Genomic DNA, 19644 nt, shown 5'->3' on the forward strand with positions numbered 1-19644 from the left:
TTTTTTGAGACGAAGTTTCGCTCTTGTTGCCCAGGCTGGAGTGCAATGGTGCGATCTCGGCTCACTGCAACTTCTGCCTCCCTGGTTCAAGTGATTCTCTTGCCTCAGCCTCCTGAGTAGCTGGGATTACAGGCGTGCACCACCACGCCAGGCTAAATTTGTATTTTTAGTAGAGACAGGGTTTCTCCATGTTGGTCAGCTAGTCTCAAACTCCTGACCTCAGGTGATCAGCCCACCTTAGCCTCCCAAAGTGCTGGGATTACAGGCATGAGCCACTGTGCCCAGCCTGATCTCATTTTTTGTTTGTTTGTTTGAGAGGGATCCTCGCTCTGTCACCCAGACTGGAGTGCAGTGGCATGATCTCGTCTCACTGCAACCTCCACCACCCGGGTTCAGATGGTTCCCTTGCCTTAGCCTCCCTAGTAGCTGGAATTACAGGCACCTGTCACCGCGCCTGGTGACGCCTGGCTGATTTTTGTATTTTTAGTAGAGGCAGGGTTTCACTATGTTGGCCAGGCTGATCTTGAACCCCTGACCTCAGGTGATCTGCCAGCCTCAGCCTCCCAAAGTGCTGGGATTACAGGCATGAGCCACCGCACCCAGCCAGTGCCATATTATTTGTTGTGGTTGAGAACTGGAGGCCCAATGGGTGCTCCTCAGTGGGACTGTGAGCAGGTAAAGTGTGATGCAACTCATGCTGTAAAGTATCGTGCAGCCATAGCTTTGATCATCATACAACACAAGTGGATTTTAAAAACATCATGGTTACTGAAAATAAGATCAGAGTGAAATATATAACAAGATGCTATTTACAGAAATTTAAAATGTTTGGGCTGGGCGTGATGACTCACACCTGTAATCCCAGCACTTTGGGAGGCTGAGGTGGGCAGATCACTTGAGGTCAGGTGTTGAAGACCAGCCTGGCCAACATGGTGAAACCCCATCTCTACTTAAAATACAAAAATTAGCCAGGCACAGTGGTGCGAGCCTGTAATCCCAGCTACTCGGGAGGCTGAGGCAGGAGAATCACTTGAACCTGCGAAGCAGAGGCTGCAGTGAATGGAGATCACCCCACTGCACTCCAGCCTGGGTGACAGAGTGAGACTGTGTCTCATAAAAAGAAGGAAAAAAAAGCTTTGCACACAAAATGATGTATATTTTGTAAGAGCACAAAGAAAAACAAATGAACATTTAATGCATTGCAATAATCTACTTTTTTTTTTTTTCTTGTGAGACGGTCTCACTCAAGTGATCCTCCTGTCTCAGCCTCCTAATCTGCTAGGATAACAGTGGGATTACAGGTGTGAGTCACCACACCCAGCCTGGAATAATTGACTTTTGAAGGAGGAAAAATGAGAAATGGATATGGAAATAGATAATTAAAAAAAAAAATAAGCATTTGGGTGTGGTGACTCAAGCCTGTAGTCTCAGCTACCTGGGAGGCTGAGGTGAGAGGGCTGCTTGAGCCCAGGAAGTGTAGGCTGCAGTGATCCATGACTGTGCCTCTCACTCGAGCCTGAGCAACAGAGACCTCAACTCAAAACCAATAAAATTGCTGGGCGTGGTAGCTCACGCCAGTAATCCCAGCACTTTGGGAGCCCGAGGCAAGTGGATCACCTGAGGTCGGGAGTTGGAAACAAGCCTGACCAACATGGTGAAATCCCCCATCTCTACTAAAAATACAAAATTAGCCAGGCCTAGTGGCGCATGCCTATAATCTCAGCTATTCCGGAGGCTGAGGCAGGAGAATGGCTTGAACCAAGGAGGCGGAGGTTGCAGTGAGCCAAGGGTCGCTTGATTGCACTCCAGCCTGGGTAACAAGAGCGAAACTCCGTCTCAAAACAAACAAAAACAAAAATAAAAATGAGAAATAGATCAATGAAGACAGTGTGATAAGAACTGTGTCATTTGTTCAGTCTTCTGTGCTGGAACTCAGGGATCAAGGTCCCCAGAAGCCGGAAATGAAGTGAACCTGTGGAGCAGGAGCTGGGTGGGGAAGCTTTCTCTGAAGGAAGAAGAGGAGTCCTTTGGCATTCCGGATTTTTTTTGTTTTTTTTTTTCTTGAGACGGAGTCTCACTCTGTCGCCAGGCTGGAGTGCAGGGGCACGATCTCGGCTCACTGCAACCTCCACCTCCCGGGTTCAAGCCATTCTCCTGCCTCAGCCTCCCGAGTAGCTGGGATTACAGGTGTGCATAACCACGCCTGGCTAATTTTTGTATCTTTAGCAGAGATGGGGTTTCTCCATGTTGGCCGGGCTGGTTTCAAACTCCTGACCTCAGGTGATCCGCCTTCCTCCGCCTCCCAAAGTGCTGGGATTACAGGTGTGAGCCACCGCGCCCAGCCGGCATTCCATATTTTGCAGGGGATTAGTGCAGCAAAGGGATCAAGAAGGGGTGTAACGGCACAGCGTGTTCTGGGTACAATAAGGACTTAGGCATTGCCCAGAACAGGAGGCCAAGGAGATAGAAGGAGAGGCAGGAGAGATAGGTCAAGCCAGAGATCGGAGAAGAGAGACAGGAGTTCACTCTGAAAAGGGATTTGAACTTGACAGTTGGGGCAATAGAGACAGTGACTTCTTGCATGAGAGATGAGATTGGACCTTTGAAAATTGTTCTCAGGCCGGGCGCGGTGGCTCAAGCCTGTAATCCCAGCACTTTGGGAGGCCGAGACGGGCGGATCACGAGGTCAGGAGATCGAGACCATCCTGGCGAACACGGTGAAACCCCGTCTCTACTAAAAAAATACAAAAAACTAGCCGGGCGAGGTGGCGGGCGCCTGTAGTCCCAGCTACGCAGGAGGCTGAGGCAGGAGAATGGCGTAAACCCGGGAGGCGGAGCTTGCAGTGAGCTGAGATCCGGCGACAGAGCGAGACTCCGTCTCAAAAAAAAAAAAAGAAAATTGTTCTCTGCCCTCGTCATAAAGGAAAGAAGAGCAGGAAGACCAGTGAGGGTGATGGTGATCTGGACTGAAGTGGCAGCCGCCACAGGGAATATCGGATGAATATGAGAGAATTTTGGAGGTCAAAGCAGCAACGTTGGAAACTAACTGGATAAACGGGCAGAGCGGCGCAGGACAGGAGGAATCGCGCATGACTTCTACCATAGGGGTGACTGGGCGGGTAGTTCATTGAAATAAGGAAGTTAGGAGGAGGAACAGGTTTGGACATGCTGATCACTAGAGCTGCCACATCCAGGCGGTAACGAACACCTGGATTTGCAGCTCCAGAGAAGGGCCTGGGTTACATGTCCCTGAAGCCTTAGGGTGACGGAAAGGCAAGAGAGAGTGGGTTGAGATTCCAAGTGCAATCCACTACGGCTCCTCGCTCGCCCTCCAGGTGGCACCACAGCCCTGCGCTTCCGAAGCCGGTTTTCTGAGCCAGACACTCCACGCTCTGGGTATCTCGGTTATCTCTCCCCACGCGCCGACCCTAGGTCGCGCACTTCCTGCCTGGCAGAATTTGGCCGAGGATCCAAACCCGGAGCAGCCTCCAGAGAGCGTGTCGTCCACGCGGCCAGCATATGCTCAGAGACCTCAGAGGCTCAGAGACCTTAGGGCTGGTGGTGTGGTCGGTGTGACCATTTGTCCCTCGGAACGGCTCCAGGAACCAACCTGGGGAATGTGTGTAGGGGAAGGACGGGATAGGCAGCGCCCGGGGCAGGGAGGCACTGAAAGACAGGACCAAGCAGCCCGACCACCAGACCCGCTCTGGGAACGGAATTTTCTGGCCCCCAGGGCCACACTCGCGTGGGAAGCATGTCGCGGACCCTTTAAGGCTCCATCTCCCTGTCTCTCCGCCCCCGCCTGGGACAGGCTGGGACGCCCGGGACCTGACATTTGGAGGCTCCCAATGTGGGAGCTAAAAATAGCCGCCCCGGGTTACTTTGGGGCATTGCTCCTCTCTCAACCCGCAAGCCGGCTCGCGAGCCGTCTCAGGCCGCTGGAGTTTCCCCGGGGCAAGTACACCTGGCCTGTCCTCTCCTCTCCGACCCCACAGTCCAGACCCGCAGAGTTTAAGAAGCTTCTGCAGCCCGGCATCCTAGCTGGTGGGCGGAGTCCTAACACGTGGGTGGGCGGGGCCTTTTGTTCCGGGGACTCTTCTCAAAACTTCTCAGTCGGATGTTGGCGGGAACCCGAGAGGCGTGACTCTCCAGCCACGCGGAGGGGCGTGGCCTTACTGGCCGGCCCCACCAACTCCAGCCAAACTTTAAACCCCAGGCGGAGGGGGCGTGGCCTTCTGGGGTGTGCGGGCTCCTGGCCAATGGGTGCTGTGAAGGGCGTGGCCCGCGGGGGCAGAAGCGAGGTGGAGGGGGCTCCTCGCGTCTTTTTTCCCAGCCCGGCTCGGTCAGATCCGCGGGAGCCCCACTGCTCTCTGACACCTTGGCTTGTGGCTGTGGGTCCCATTGGGCCCGCCCGCGCTCGTCACTCCGGGACCCCCACGGCCCCCGCAGCTTCTGCGCGCCAGGCCGGGGCCAGAGACTCCCGGATCTGTTCTTTCATCTTCGCCGCCCCTACGCGTCCAGCTCTTCTAAGACGAGATGCCGTCGGGCTTCCAACAGATAGGCTCTGAAGTAGGATTCATCATGAGGGGCGGGGCGGGGGGCAGGGGTAGCGCTTTTCTTGGGCTGGGGGTCGCGGTTGGGGTCAGCTGGGGGTGGTTCATGCGCAGGCGCAGGGGGTGAAGGTGGGGGGCTGGCTATTTATACCCGGCCTGGACAACCCGTGACTGTGAGATTCCAATCCTACCAAGAGGCAGAGTGGGTCTGGAGGGCCTTTCGGGGCACAGGCAGCAAGTGGATTCTGCGAGCCAGGGTTCACCCCCTTGCCTAATAGGCGGCGCGGCGCTCCGGAATTGGGGACACTCTGCCCTCGTTCCGACTCGGGAAAGCAGATCCAGGCGGGTCTTGCCCTCCGGGAGCTGTCCGTCCGTCTCCGCTCGCGGGCAGTGTTTCGAGGACTGGAGGCTCTCCGTGGGCCCCCACCCCCACTCCTGGCCGCCCTCCAAGACGCTGAACTTTCCCTTGGCCCCACGGTTGGTGGAGGGGCAGAGGGGACTGTCAGCCCCCCCTCCCCCAGCTCAGGTTTCCGCTTGGAGACAGTCTGTGCCGCCAGCGAGCGGCCACCACTGCCACCGCCCCTCACACCACCTTCCTGCCCTCCTCCCCTGGGCATGGCTCTCCCAGGCAGAACTCCTGGACGGCCCTCCCTGCACGTAGTTTACAGGGGGAGGGCAGGCTGCGACACAGATAGAGAAGGCCACCCCTAGATGACCGGGATGTCCTTTCTGGAGCAGCACTTCTTGGTCCTGTTGGGGTCCTCCTGGAGCTGGCTGACAGAACCCCCAGAGGGGAGGGAAGAGGACAGTGGCTGATGATAATAATGCAAATAATGCACTTGTCAATTTATGAAACCAGCACTGTCACGGATACTGTTAACATGTGATGTTGATTTTCACAACACTCTCACAGATAGGTAGGCAAGGCAGGAAACATCACCCACATCTCACAGAGGACACTCAGGTTCCGGGCAGGGAAGTGACTTGGCCAAGGTCACACAAATCTGAGCTCTTAAGGCCAAGCCTGTCCCAAGGTCACAGAAGAATTTTGAGACAAATTCTCAAACATTTCTCTGCCTTATGGACTCAAACATCCAGTTTCTCCTTTATGCCCAGGTTGAAGTTGAGCTCCTGTTTACATTGAGATCTTTGTGCAATTCCTAATATGGCCCAGTTTCCCTCACCCAACATGTTGGATGGAGCCCAGTATCTTCAGGCTCCAGCTGGGCCCGGGCTGCTAGCGAAGGAAAAAAAATCATGGTTCCATGTGACATGCTGTGTCTTTGTGTCTGCCTGTCCAGGATGGGGAACCCCCGCAACAGCGAGTGACTGGGACCCTGGTCCTTGCTGTGTTCTCTGCTGTGCTTGGCTCCCTGCAGTTTGGCTACAACATTGGAGTCATCAATGCCCCTCAGAAGGTGAGGGCCTGCTGCTGGCAGGGTGGGGGTACCCAAACGAGGAGGACAGGTGTCTCAGGGGTGGTGGAAAGGTGAGGGTCTGCAGTAAATCTGTCCTCTGCTGTCTCCCAGGTGATTGAACAGAGCTACAATGAGACGTGGCTGGGGAGGCAGGGGCCTGAGGGACCCAGCTCCATCCCGCCAGGCACGCTCACCACCCTTTGGGCCCTCTCTGTGGCCATCTTTTCCGTGGGCGGCATGATTTCCTCCTTCCTCATTGGTATCATCTCTCAGTGGCTTGGAAGGTTCGGAGCTGGAGGGCAGGGGTGGGGGAAACCGGAAGGGAGCCACCGCTGGGTGCCCTCACCCTCACAGCCTCACTCTGTCTGCCTGCCAGGAAAAGGGCCATGCTGGTCAACAATGTCCTGGCGGTGCTGGGGGGCAGCCTCATGGGCCTGGCCAATGCTGCTGCCTCCTATGAAATGCTCATCCTTGGACGGTTCCTCATTGGTGCCTACTCAGGTACTCACGGGCACCACAGCCCTGCCTAGCGCCCTGCTGTCTTTCACCACACCTGGGCTTTCAGATGGGAGTGGACACCTGCCCTCAGCCCTCTCTTCTTCCCTCGCCTAGGGCTGACATCAGGACTGGTGCCCATGTACGTAGGGGAGATTGCTCCCACTCACCTGCGGGGTGCCCTGGGGACGCTCAACCAACTGGCCATCGTCACTGGCATTCTGATCGCCCAGGTAACCGGGACGGGCCTCATGGGCGCCTGGGCAGTGGTTGGGGTGGAGCTGTGGAGAATACGGTGTGCTTCTGAGGTAAGGCGGGAGGGCTGAGTGACCTGCCTTCTTTCCCAACCTTCTCCCACAGGTGCTGGGGTTGGAGTCCCTGCTGGGCACTGCCAGCCTGTGGCCACTGCTCTTGGGCCTCACAGTGCTACCTGCCCTCCTGCAGCTGGTCCTGCTCCCCTTCTGTCCCGAGAGCCCCCGCTACCTCTATATCATCCGGAATCTCGAGGGACCTGCCAGAAAGAGTAAGCTCTCCTGCTGCAGCCTGACCCAGGCCCATGCCTCCACTTTGTCTTGCTAGCACCTGGCTTCCTCTCAGGTCCCTTCAGGCCTGACCCTCCCTCCTCCAGGTCTGAAGCGCCTGACGGGCTGGGCTGATGTTTCTGGAGTGCTGGCTGAGCTGAAGGATGAGAAGCGGAAGCTGGAGCGTGAGCGGCCATTGTCCCTGCTCCAGCTCCTGGGCAGTCATACCCACCGGCAGCCCCTGATCATTGCGGTCGTGCTGCAGCTGAGCCAGCAGCTCTCTGGCATCAATGCTGTATGTGTGGAGCAGCCTCCAGGCAGGGCACAGCCCAGGGAGGGGAGACAGGAGTTGGGAGCAAACCCCCTCCACCAACACTCAGCCTGTCGTGGCTGGAGTAGATGACATCCCTGCCATCACTTCTTCTCCTCCCCCACCTCTAGGTTTTCTATTATTCGACCAGCATCTTCGAGACAGCAGGGGTAGGCCAGCCTGCCTATGCCACCATAGGAGCGGGTGTGGTCAACACAGTCTTCACCTTGGTCTCGGTAACTGCTCACCTCTGGAATGGCCCGAGTCACTGGCTTCACATCCCTGGGTGTCCCGGAGGTCCTGCTCTTGGTTGCCCTCACCCATGCAGCCCCTCCTACGTCCCGTGCCTGAAAGGCTCCGGTCAAGCTCTGACTCTCCCCACAGGTGTTGCTGGTGGAGCGGGCAGGGCGCCGGACGCTCCATCTTCTGGGCCTGGCGGGCATGTGTGGCTGTGCCATCCTGATGACTGTGGCTCTGCTCCTGCTGGTAAGGCCTGGAGGCTAGGAGGGGCTAGCAGCCCAGCCCACGGGAATGGTCCTGAGAGTCTCTGTGACCAGCCAGGTCCCCTTCTTAACACACACACTTTCAATCCTGGCACCAGCTCTGGACCAGGACTGTGGGTGACTGGCTCCAGAATCTGCTGGGACTGTGGTCTGCTCCTGAGGGATTTAGGCTGCACTGGGAGGCAGCTGTGGCACAACTCTGGCAGCCAGGAGGGAGAGCCCCTGTCAAGCCTCAGGAACCATCATTCCTAAAGACCCAGCTTTAGAGCCCAGGGAGAGCTGACAGTCATAAGAACTGAGAGGCCGTAACATTTCCTCTGCCTTGAACACACTTGGGATAGCCAGCAGAACGCCAGTGCTCAGAAAGGCTCAAGGGCCTGCTCTAACCCGGGACGGCAGCCCCCCCAAGCTGCTGGGGAGGGGGATAGATTTCACTTCTCTGGGTTGAGGGCAAGGGAGGATCCAGAAAGGCCTCAACTGGATTCTCCACCCTCCCTCTCTGGCTCCTAGGAGCGAGTTCCAGCCATGAGCTACGTCTCCATTGTGGCCATCTTTGGCTTTGTGGCATTTTTTGAGATTGGTCCTGGCCCGATTCCTTGGTTCATCGTGGCCGAGCTCTTCAGCCAGGGACCCCGCCCGGCAGCCATGGCTGTGGCTGGTTTCTCCAACTGGACGAGCAACTTCATCATTGGCATGGGTTTCCAGTATGTTGCGGTAGGTCCTCCCACCCCAGCCTCCCACACTGTAGGCCAGAGGTGGGCATCACACAGCTAGCCCACCTGCTTCCCAGTCAGGGACTCCTCCAGCCACAGACCATGGGTCTTTGGGTCACTTTGGTGGACCACCTGCTACACAGAATAAAGCAAGGAAGGGAGCTGACCCAGACTGGATAGCAACTGAGATGTCCGAAACGCACCAGTGACATAACTTACCTTAGTCCAAGAATAAAATGATATGCTTTGCATGAATGCTACAAACAGCTGGGACTCTCCTCTGAGTGCAGTAACTGAGGATGGTGAAGGGGGCGAAAACTAAAAGAGTGTTTGGGGTTCAGAGAATCCTCTTTTCCGTGTAAATTCTTATTCCTGATCATTTTCCTTGTCCCTGGAGGAGGCAGCTGCTGTCTGTCGTCTCCCCAGCTCCCTATGAAGGCCTTTAGCTCCTGGTTGCCTGAAACCACCCCTTCCCTCCCCACCTCACTCTGTCAACACCTCTTTCTCCACCTGTCCCAGGAGGCTATGGGGCCCTACGTCTTCCTTCTATTTGCGGTCCTCCTGCTGGGCTTCTTCATCTTCACCTTCTTAAGAGTACCTGAAACTCGAGGCCGGACGTTTGACCAGATCTCAGCTGCCTTCCACCGGACACCCTCTCTTTTAGAGCAGGAGGTGAAACCCAGCACAGAACTTGAGTACTTAGGGCCAGATGAGAACGACTGAGGGGCCAGGCAGGGTGGGGAGAGCCAGCTCTCTCCACCCACCCCAGAGGCCCCTTCCTTTCCTCTGCAGCACTTCAACCCTCTCTTCCCTATTACTTCCCGGTGGAAAAGCAGCCCTGCAGCCTGGGAGAATTGGGAAGCTGGGGGAAGGGTGGTCTGAGCACCCCCTCATTCCCCTCGTGTGACTCTTTTGGATTACTTATGTGTTGTGGTTAGGCCGTGGCCATCAGGGTGGGCCACTCTCCCCTCCCTCTTCTTTCCCCCTTCCCCTTTCCTCCCCACCCCCGCAGGCTCAGCTCCAGAATCCCTTCTTCCCTGCTAGAGAAGGGGGATTGGAGGGAGGACAGGTCTAGACTTTCTCAGTGGGACAAACCAGAGCAGAGAGCAGGACGGGGGACAAGAAATCCAGTTTCCCACCACCTTGGACTCCTCCCATAACCTGGGACTTTCACTGACTTCTTCCCACACAGACTCTGGGCGAAGGGGGTTCTCTCTTGACCCCTCCGGGGAAAAGGACTCGCCTCCCTCACTGCAGGCTCAGCCTTCCAGGGCGAGAGGGAACAGGAGTGTGTGCCCATGTGTGGCAGGACGGAAGGACAGCGGGCTCCCGCCTCTAGGCTTGGGGCTCTGCCCCGATTGTTCCCCAAGGCTGCCAAGAAGGAGCCCTAGCTAGCTTTCCTCCTCTCCCTTCCTGGAAGGGTGCTGCACCAACAGGCTTTTGACCAACTAAGGCAAAGAGGGGATTTGAAAAGCTGCCTGGAAACACTGGGCTGGGAGGAGCCTTTGGATATTTTTATATACGTTTGAAAAGGGGGTTGAGAGAAGAAACCAAAGGTCGGTTGTACTAAATGTATATATATAGATACTTCTATAAAGTGACTGCTGAAGACAAGCATCCTGTCGTGGAGGCACTTGAGGACGGGCTGAGACAGGGACCATAACTCTTCACCCCTCTTCCTCCCTCTATCCTGCCTCAGCTCAAGGCCTCAGAATCTTCTGGATGCCATTGCTCATGCCCCTACTCACATTTCTACTCATTGCTTTATTAATAGTAAATGCTCAATAAATTGTAGCTGCCAGTGCCGGGCACTGCTCTTGGCATCTGCAGAATACTCACTCTGCGAGGAGGTGTCAGCCCATGTCACAGGGGCAGTGAATCCCCCTGATGAGGGCACTCTTCACTAGGGGCACAGCTGGAGACACGGGAGCAAGGATGCCAGGCCCTGCCCACGGCCCCACATCCCCTCCTCCCCACCTTCAACAGTGAGTTACTAGCGATTCTCCAAAACAGAAGAGACAGAGACCAAGACCACAGGAAAGCCTGTTTTTGTTTTTACTGGAGGCTCAGGTGGCAAATGACAGGTCATAAAATGGCTTCAGAGGTAGGGGGCCGGGGGAAAACAAAAATAAACTTGGGGGGTGAGGCGGGAAGAAAAATAACCAGGAGGCGGTAAGAGCTGGCTGGTCCCTTCTCAGCCTGAGTTACAGGAGGGAGTTGGTATCTCTGAACAGTAAGGATGGCTCCCTTCCTTCAACCCTTGATAAAGGGAGGGAAGAAAAAAGAAAAAGAAAAAGGCTGTTGCTTTGGCCCTCCTGAGTCTCAAGGAAAAGGTGAAAAGTTGGTGTTTTGATGCCATGAATTATGGGAAAGGGGGAGCAGGGTACTGGGTAGGGTACAGGTCAGTTGGAAAAACTGGCAGATACCTGAGAGAGAAAAGGAAATGGACAGATTGTGAACAACAGCGACTTATTGCCACCCAGTCCTCCGCCTTCCTGGCCACCTGCCCAACTGCACCAGCCACTCACCAGATGGCAGCTCTGGGTGTCCTTTGAGTTGGAATCACTCCAGGATGGTGGTGCTGGGGTCCCCACTGTTGACAGGGGCTGAGGTCTAAAGAACAGCGGTGGCCAATTGAGACTTGTTCTTTTTTTTTTTTTTTTTTTGAGACAGAGTCTCACTCCAGGTTGGATGGAGTGCAGTGGCGCGAGCTTGGCTCACTGCAACCTCCCCCTCCCGGTTCAAGCGATTCTCCTGCCTCAGCCTCCCAAGTAGCTGGGATTACAGGCACGCGCTACCATGCCGGGCTAATTTTTGTATCTTTAGTAGAGCCGGGGTTTCTCCATGTTGGTCAGGCTGGTTTCGAACTTCCGACCTCCAGTGATCGCCTGTCTCTGCCTCCCAAAGTGCTGGGATTACAGGCGTCAGCTATCGCGCCGGGCTGAGACTTGTTCTTCAGAGCCCCGAACTTCAACCCTCTTTCACTTTTTCCCTTCCCATTAATACCCTCAATCACACCCCTCAGTTCACATCCACAAGCTGGTGCGATGGCTCCAGGAAGCACTGGGGGCGGGTGGAGGGGGTGGGGGCATGACATGGGCTTGATTGCCTCTGCTGGGGCTTCCTGGTGGGAGGGGACACCTGCCAGGGGTGGACCCAGCAGGCTGCATGGAAGAGGGTGGTGGGAGGGCCAGGGCAGGCGAGGGAAGGAACCAAGGGATGGAGTAGGAAAGAAAAAGAAAAAAGGAGGGGGTGGGGTGGAGCTGGTCTCAGCCTTCTCTTTCATCCCACATCTGAAGTCCTCACCTCAGGGGCTGCGGGCTGCCGGGGGCCAGGGGCCTGCTGCCGTCTCCGCTGGAAGTAGGGGCGGTTTCGTGGGCGCTGGGGCTCAGGCCGGGAACCATCAGTGGGACCTTGGCTGGGTTTGGTCTCACCGTCCCCACCTTCTGTGGTAGGCTGCTGGGGTGGCCTGGGGCGGAAAGGCCTAGGGAAAGGAGCAGGGCTCTGAGGGGACCAGGGAACACCCTGGACAGACCACTGCCTCCCCAGGGCTCACCCAGCTGCCCCACCCCACCTCCAGGAGCCAGGCTTCCAGCCCATGAGCACCGCCTCCCCGCAAGGCACCTCTCACCAGAAGCCCAGGCTCTGCCTAGAGCTTCGCCCTTCCATCCTCCTGTCCCTTTCCCCAAGGAGCCAACACTGGAAGGGGAAGACCAAGCCCTAGCAGGGGAGTCTTACCTTCGGTACCTGGGCCGGAATCTGGGCGGGGGGACCCGCTCATCTCCCTGCTGTTGGTGCCCCTCCAATGGGGCTGTCTCTTTGGGTTCTACCCCGTCAGTGCTCTGGGAACATGCAAAGGCCCCGGTGAGCTGTGGGGACAGCAGCTGCTCCGGAGTCAGGTTATCCATAGCTCTGCCCAACCCTCAGTTCCTCCTCCTTTGGGGACCCATGGTCTCTATCCTAATTCCCACTCTTCTCCTGAACTTGGGGAAGTGGCTCCCATATTCCAGCTTCCCCTCACCTCTATAGGCTGCTGCTGGTTGGGGGGCCGGGGGCCTCGCACAAACCGCCGTCGGTAGAAGAAGGGTGGGGGGCGCCGTCGTCTGGGCCGCTGCCCAGAGTCTTCAGCCCGCTCCCCTTCGCTGCCAGGTCCTGTCCCCCCGGAGGGGATCTCTGCCACCATGGGTGGTGGGACAACTGAGGGAGGCCGGGGGATGAATCGGCGGAACCTACGTCGGTTGGGGGCATAACGGCTGCCCTTCACGGGCACCCCCCCGGGCCCAGTTACATTAGCAGCTTCTGCGCCCTGGGAAGGTGGTGAGGGAATAGTCAGAATCCGCTCCAACAGCCAACGTGCATTTCCCAACTTGCTTCCCCTTCTTCCAGGGGAAGACCCCTCTCCAGCTTTCCTTTAGCTCCTCTAACTTCTTTCTACCCACCCTGGAGTGGCAGTGGAGTGCATCTGCACCCATCTGGGAAGGAGCAACGTGTCCTTTTGAAATAATTGCTACTGCACCCTCCTGAGTATACGACTGGGTGGAGAAAGGCCTGGCAGCCAGCATCCACCTTTTTACTACAGAGGCGGACTTGGAAAGTCTAGAACAGGGCCCCACGTGGAGAACGGACGTCGAAGTGCTTGGTGAACCACAGAGAAGAAACCCAGACACTGCCAACCGGTAACAGGGACATATTTAGGACATCCCTTAGCCTGAGCGTTAAGGAAGAGGACATCAGGGTGAGAGAACACAGTCCCATTCCTGCAGAATGGGTCAGAGCTGGCCCCAGGACAGTCTTAGCCTGCGATGACCTCCAGGCCACCCTCCCATACGCCTAGTCAACTCTACACCCCATAGCAGTCCCCAAACCTTCTCTCCTTCCACGACATCAAATTCCACAGTCTCCCCATCTCCAACGCTGCGCAGAAACTTCCTGGGGTTGTTTCTTTTAATAGCTGTCTGATTGGGGAAAAGGCCATGTGAAAAGTGAGACAGCAAGATAGGAGTCTCTGCCACCCCTGCTGGGGCCACCACCCAATTTCATTCAACATTTGACTTGGGGTCTAGAGCTGGAGGGTGGAGCAAGGAGGTGGTCAAAGTTTAGCAGGGGAAAAGTCCTGAACTCAGGGCCTCAGCAATGACTGTGCAGTTACCACCATCCCCAGGACACACTCTTCCCCCTCCCCCGCCCCCGCTTTACCCCTCGGGATTTCAAAAAGGGAGGCAAGAAATATGAACTCCAAAGCAAAAGGCAGGGACAGTCTTCAGTTGCAAAGTGGGTAAAATGCACTGTGCTTCTTACCTCAGTCCCAATGAGAGCTCTTTCCACCAAGCAGTGGTTCTCAAGCTGTAGCGTGCATCAGAATCACCTGGAGAGCTCGTTAAACCGATTGCGGAGCCCCAGCCCCAGCTCTGATTCACCAGGTCTGGGCTGGGGCCTGAGAATTTGGATGTCAGGTGATGCTGCTGCCGCTGGTGCAGAGGCCACGCTTTGAGAACCACTGCACCCAAGTACCTTCTCCCTCTGAAAATTGCCTCAGTGCTTCCTGGAGTGTTAACAGGTCCCAGGAGGTAGTAAGCGTGCCATGCCCAGGGGCGACATGCTCAATTCTGACAGGCGTTTAGTAACCCAACACAAGTGCGGCTAATGGTGGTTGACACAGGCACCCGAGGCAGATGGGGGGGAGCTATTCCCTGGCAGACGGGCCGTTGTGAAGAAGAGCCGGAGAAACATGGTGGAGCGCACTGCTAAGGATTACGGCAAAGGCCTTCAAAGAGGGCCGGTTCTTCCCCTCAGAAAGCCAACCTAGCTCTTACCTGGTGAACAAAGACATCTTCCTTGGTGTCATTCCTGCAGAACAGGATGGGTCGTTAAGGAGGGGACTTTAACAAAGCCCTCAGCTCCTCACTGAGGCCCCCCTAGCTGCCCAGTCTAAGCTCAGTAGGCCCGTCCTCTCCAGCATTCCACAGTTAGGGGTAGACAGGGCCCAGGGAGTAGGAGGGAGAGCCAGCAGGACCTCCAGAAGCTGGTGTAGAGAGAGGTATACTTAAAACCTCAGTGCCAAACCTGGACTTCACAAGGAAAGGGCAGGCTGGGGAGGCAAAGGCACCTTGAGGGACCTGAGATGGCTCTGCCCTTGCCTGGGCTCCACCTTCCACCCCAGGCTAGCCTTACAACCTGCCAGCGCTGGGTGCAACTGTCCCTGGCCAACACCCCTCCCCCAACCCCCATCAGGCTTGGAAAATTCCAGTCTTCTTCCTTCTATAGTCAAGGAGGCAGAAAGTGCAGAGGGGGCCAGAGGTGCAGAACAAGTTTGAGAAGGGAACAACGTGTCAGGAACTTGCTCCAAACAGCCACCAAACTTTATTCTCATCCTCAGCCTGGACGTGAATCCCAGGGTCAGGCCCACTCTCAACAAGCGTGGGTGCAAGGGTGAGAGACAAGAAAACATTCACCCATTCTCTATCACAAGAACCCCAGTGGGTGGGGGGAGGGGAGAAAGGAAAAGTTTTCCTGGAGGTGCTCTGCCCCCCACCCAGTCTGCCATTTCCAGAATCAGACAGAGACCATTCCCCAGAACAAACGTTTTAGCTTTAAAGCACATGGATCTGCACAAAGGTCAGCATGCTAAGAGTGAACTAGGGCCTCCCAGGAGGGCCAGGCCGGGCAGGATGCCTGGGCTGGGGAAGGGCCCACTGGCGGAGACCCGGCTCTGCTCAGAATCCACCGCCACAGCCTCTCCCAGTGCTGAGGGGTGGGGCTGCCTACTGAAGGAAAGCAGCAGCCTCTGGCTCCTTCCTCCTGCCCCCCACTGTCAGCCTCAGTCCCAACAGGTGGGGGGCTCGAATGAGCCAGAGCTCTTTAAGGGAGTTGAGTTGTGAGTGCTGCCATAACAGCAAATCAGTGAGGATTCCCGCCGGGGGCCCTGAGGCACAGAGAACCCTATAATACATTCTGCCCCAAAGGCATGTCAGAGTAAAAGTAATGAAGCAATTCCAGAAGGTGAGATGAGAAGCTGGCAGGGTCAGAGCCAGGTTTGCCAAGTTCCTGAATCATTAATCCTCCGCTGCCCTTGAAGATGTGGAGGAGCCTTCCTCTTGTCACTAAGCACACATTTGTGCTGCGGTTAAAGGCTTTCAACCAGCATCAGCTGGACATTGCAACCACGTGCCTCCGCAGGGGTCGAGATGAGGTTGGGCGGGTGTCCAGTCCCACAGGCCAGTTCGGAAGACACCCATTCCACCCCCGCCCTGGGTTCCTTGGATACCTGTTGATGAATCCGTAACCATTCCGGACGTTGAACCATTTGACAGTGCCCAGGACTCGGATTGCTGCCAGGCAGAGATGCAGTGGGGACAGTGAGACGGGGGGAAGAGATGGAGTTGAACTCAGTTTTGAGACACTCCAAAAAAAAAAAAAAAATCTAGCCTACTGCCTTATAACCTATTAAGCTTGCCTTCAAGCCAATCAGGTTTCACTAGTAGCTTCAAGGTATTCTTACCCTATTCCATCAAATGAAATCACCCACACAGGGGATTCAGGCTTTCAAAAAGCCTTCCAACTCTAAGGCATGTTCCCCACATCCTACAAATCCAGACCCTTCACCTAGAACTGGGTACTCACCTGGTCTGCAAAGTGCCGCCCCCAGGTCATAACTGAGGGTTTTTCTAGCCCTCCCAATGCAAGGGTCCCCAGTGCACCTGCTTGCCGGGCTCAGAGGTTTGCCTAGTTCTAACCCAGTCAACTAGGCACTGTGTCCCGCCCGGGGGCGTGGCCGGACCCTGGGGCTTTATTCTCCACCCCAAGACCTTAGCTGAACCTGCCGGCCCCGCCCTCCCGCCCAGGAAGGCACGGCAGGATTTCCCACCAGGGGAATCCACTTTGTTTGGTGCGCAGCTCCCAGCCCAGTTAGCGCTCTGGGCCTCCGGGCCAGGCCGCCTTTGGTTTTCCGGATCCTGCCGGGCTCCACACTGCCCCTCCCCCAGCCCGCCGACCCCTCAGAGCCTCCCTGTGCGCGCCCCCCCCTCACCCAGCACCGGCTTGTCCGCCTGACTCCGGGCCGGGGGGGCGGGGGTTCCCGAGGCCGCCGTCGCCGGGTTGCCAGGGGTGCGGGGGCCCGGCGCCAAGGGGGTCCCAGCAGCGGGGCCCGAGGCGGCTCCGCCCCCGCCGCCCGCCCCGCCGCCTGCTTTCTGCGGCTCCCCTGCGGGCACCGGTACCACCACCGCTACCACCCCTGCCGCCGTCGCGGGCACCGTCGCCGCGGGGACCGCTGTAGCCACCGCTGCCGCCTCCACCTCGCTCATCCCGCCGGGTCCAGTACCGGCCCCCGCCGCCACCGCCTCCTCCGCCGCCGCCGCCGCCACCGCCCCGGCCCCTCCCCCCGGCTCGCGAACCCGCCGCCCTGCTCGGTCCTCGCGCCCCGAGCCTCGCCCGCACGCCGGCAGCGGGCACAGAGCCGAGGCCAATCGCAGCCCGCTGCCGCCGCTCGCGCAGACCCCGCCTCCCGACCACGGGCCAATCCCAGCCCAGCAGCCCCCAGCCCGCACGCCGACCCCGCCTCCCGGACTTCGCACCGCGGCCCCGGCCCCCGCCGGCTGCCCAGTAAGTACACCTGGGCCCCGCCCCCTGGCCGCCACGTGACCACCCCCGGCCCGACCCATTGGCCGGCGGCCCCTTTCCCCTCCCCCCTCCGCCCCTTTCCACCGGCCGCGGGAAATCAAACGGGCCGGTCGCGCCCCAACTGCCACCTGGCCTCTGCGCGAAGGGCGGGGCCGTGGCCGCGGCGCCAAGGTTGCCCGTGACAACCTGAGCGAGGGGCGGGAGTCTGCAGCCTCGGTTCTGGCAGTGAGTAGCACTGCTCGCCTCCACCCTCGAGACCGACCTTGCCCGTATGCTGCCAGGTGCAGACGCCTTCCGGCCACCGCTGCCCTTGGCACCCTCTCCCCACAAGACGGCCCTGCACACCCTGGGGCTGCGGGGTCCGCCGCCGGATAGGCTGGAAAGCGCAGCAGAATGGATTTCCCGGCTCACACTTGCTCCCATAAGCCAGGACCCCCCACTCTTTTCTTTCTTTCTTTCTTTCTTTTTTTTTTTTTGAGACAGGGTCTCGCTCTGTCGCCCAGACTAGAGTGCAGTGGCGCGATCTCAGCTCTCTACAACCTCCGTCCCCCGGATTCAAGCGATTCTCCTGCCTTGAGCCACCTCAAAGTGGCTCCTGGCCTGCCTCTACCTATGTCTGTATTGGAAACAAAGTTTACAAGTAGCACAATGTGCAACACTTCGCTGAGTTGGGTGTGTTTGTTTGTTTGTTTTGACACAAAGTCTCCCTCTGTCGCCCAGGCTGGAGCGCAGTGCGTGATCTGGGCTCACTGCAGCCTCCGCCTCCCGGATTCAAGCGATTCTCCCTCCTCAGCCTCCTGAGTACCTGGAATGACAGGCATGCGCCACCACAGCCCGTCTAATTTTTGTATTTTTAGTAGAGATGGGGTTTCACCATATTGGTCAAGCTGGTCTCGAATTCCTGACCGGTGACCCACCCGCCTCAGCCTCCCAAAGTGTTGGGATGACAGGCGTGAGTCACTGTGCCCAGACTTCCTGAGTTTTGATCAATGTGTCTACCTATGTGGCCCATGCCGACTGCTGCAGCTCTGATGTCTACCGCCCTAGACTGGCTTTGGGGTCTCTCACATCTGCCTGCCGGGGGCTGTGGTCTCCGGTCAGGCGTCAAGCTCCAGCGGACTCGAGGCCTTTTGCACATGCAGTTTCCTCTGCCGAGAACACGCCTTCGTGTCCCAGGGTGGCTCTCTTCAAGTAGCAGCTTACATACGACTCTTCGCGATCGCACCATTCCTTCTTTTTCTGATGGCATTTTTGAAAATATGACACGATCCTGACCATTTGCTTATTTTATTTCCCTGCACACGGTGGGCTGTAAACTCCACAGCAGTAAGAGCCTTGTAGTTAAGCCGGACGCCTGCAGCAGTGCCTGGTACAACGTACACGTTCAATATTTATCGAATACATGAACAGCCCCCATTCCACAGATGAGAGGACTGAGGGGCAGTGAGAGGCTTGTACCAGGTTTCTCGGGAGCCTGGGAAGATTAAGAAAATGGGCCGGGCGCGGTGGCTCACGCCTGTAATCCCAGAAAAACGAGGCTCCAGCAGTATCTCCTCCCTAGGGCCGCCTCCCCCACCAGGGAGGACGCGGATGCGCGATGTATTTTTAGCCAGGGCAGCGCGCCCCGGAGCAGCACACGTGCCCCCAGGCGCTGCTGGGCCAGCCCCGAGTGCGCTTCCCAAGGGCTGGCGTCCTCCGCGTCCCCTTCGGGGCCAGCGGCCCACAGCAGCTGCAGTCGCCTCTCCCGGTCCCGGCGCGCCCTCTGCCGGCCGCTCCCGGAGGCCGCCGGATTCCGCTTCCTCGCTGACCCTCCACTTGCTATGTCGCTTGCTGCACCCCTCCCGCCCTTTCAGAGTTGAAGATTCTGATTTCCGGGGCATCGGGCTCAGTGGACAGAAAAAGAGAAGAGACGAGAAAACAATTAAGTCGCAAGATGAGGCCGTGAAGCATACAAGAATGACCACTGGCCTTAGACTGTTAAGGACCGACTTACCCGTCCCTAGCTCTGAGCTCAAAGAATTGGAGAAGCCTAAGACCAAGGCTGGGGAAGGCAAGCAAGAAACCTCAGTAGTGACCGCTGCAGCAAAAGAATCCCATGGAAGGCACAGATGGAGCTCAGGAGCCGGCCAGTTAGCTATAGGCTGGAGGGTGAGAAGAGAGGACATAGGAAGGGAAGCTGAACTCTTTTTGGAGTAAGATTAAGAAAATGGACAGGGCGCGGTGGTTCACGCCTGTAATCCCAGCACTCTGGAATGAGGAGGCTGGTGTGTCACCTGTGGTCAGGACTTCAAAATAGGCCTGGCCAACATGGTGAAATCCCCATATCTACTAAAAAACCAAAAACTGGCTAGGCGCGGTGGCTCACGCCTGTAATCCCAGCACTTTGGGGGGCTGAAGCGAGTGGATCACAACGTCAGGAGTTCGAGACCAGTCTGGGTAATATGGTGAAACCCCATCTCTACTGAAAAATACAAAAAATTGGCCAGGTGCGGTGGCTCACGCCTGTAATCCCAGC

General features: G+C 57.3%; 2 protein-coding genes across 6 annotated transcripts in view; one reads left to right on the top strand and one right to left on the bottom strand.

Moving 5' to 3' along the window:
- The window catches only part of SLC2A4 (solute carrier family 2 member 4), a 26638-nt gene extending 16302 nt beyond the window's left edge, over positions 1-10336 (top strand). The window contains exons 1-11 of one of the 4 annotated variants that reach the window (XR_013406033.1): positions 4112-4569; positions 5855-5971; positions 6083-6255; positions 6348-6472; positions 6584-6699; positions 6827-6989; positions 7095-7282; positions 7429-7594; positions 7682-7783; positions 8311-8514; positions 9033-10336. Coding sequence is in view for 3 of the 4 variants with exons in the window: in XM_001107391.5 (XP_001107391.3) it covers positions 4537-4569; positions 5855-5971; positions 6083-6255; positions 6348-6472; positions 6584-6699; positions 6827-6989; positions 7095-7282; positions 7429-7533; positions 7682-7783; positions 8311-8514; positions 9033-9236 (1530 nt within the window). In the remaining variant the exon portion in view is untranslated. Of the gene's footprint in view, positions 1-4111; positions 4570-5854; positions 5972-6082; positions 6256-6347; positions 6473-6583; positions 6700-6826; positions 6990-7094; positions 7283-7428; positions 7595-7681; positions 7784-8310; positions 8515-9032 lie in introns of those variants that run through there. The other 3 variants (XM_001107391.5, XM_077970151.1, XM_077970152.1) reach the window with 3 other exon arrangements.
- Positions 10337-10554: 218 nt separating this feature from the next.
- Positions 10555-17661, bottom strand: YBX2 (Y-box binding protein 2). 2 transcript variants are annotated; one of them, XM_015118449.3, is made up of 9 exons: positions 16540-17011; positions 15778-15841; positions 14327-14360; positions 13379-13468; positions 12535-12819; positions 12252-12355; positions 11820-11997; positions 11042-11126; positions 10555-10939 (listed from the first exon to the last, which is right to left on the bottom strand). In XM_015118449.3, exons 1-8 carry the CDS (start codon positions 16811-16813, stop codon positions 11076-11078), a joined length of 1080 nt encoding a protein of 359 aa, XP_014973935.1. In that variant the 5' UTR covers positions 16814-17011; the 3' UTR covers positions 10555-10939; positions 11042-11075. The 2 variants fall into 2 exon arrangements, 1 of the variants encoding a protein (XP_014973935.1); XR_013406034.1 differs by lacking the exons at positions 10555-10939; positions 11042-11126; positions 11820-11997; positions 12252-12355 and having other exon boundaries at positions 12806-12819; positions 16540-17661.
- Positions 17662-19644: the final 1983 nt, after the last annotated feature.

The sequence above is a fragment of the Macaca mulatta genome, chromosome 16 (genome assembly GCF_049350105.2).
Source record: "Macaca mulatta isolate MMU2019108-1 chromosome 16, T2T-MMU8v2.0, whole genome shotgun sequence".
NCBI classification, from domain to species: Eukaryota; Metazoa; Chordata; class Mammalia; order Primates; family Cercopithecidae; genus Macaca; species Macaca mulatta.

Bases quoted from the DNA above. Each gene is read 5' to 3' on its own strand.
- YBX2 (XM_015118449.3), bottom strand. From the start codon at position 16,813: ATGAGCGAGGTGGAGGCGGCAGCGGTGGCTACAGCGGTCCCCGCGGCG. The intron at 12,820-13,378 runs GTTTGGGGACTG...CCACCTTCCCAG, and splicing joins ATGTCGTGGAAGGAGAGAAG to GGCGCAGAAGCTGCTAATGT. The intron at 11,127-11,819 runs GTGAGGACTTCA...GCTGTTCTTTAG, and splicing joins GGCAGCCCGCAGCCCCTGAG to ACCTCAGCCCCTGTCAACAG.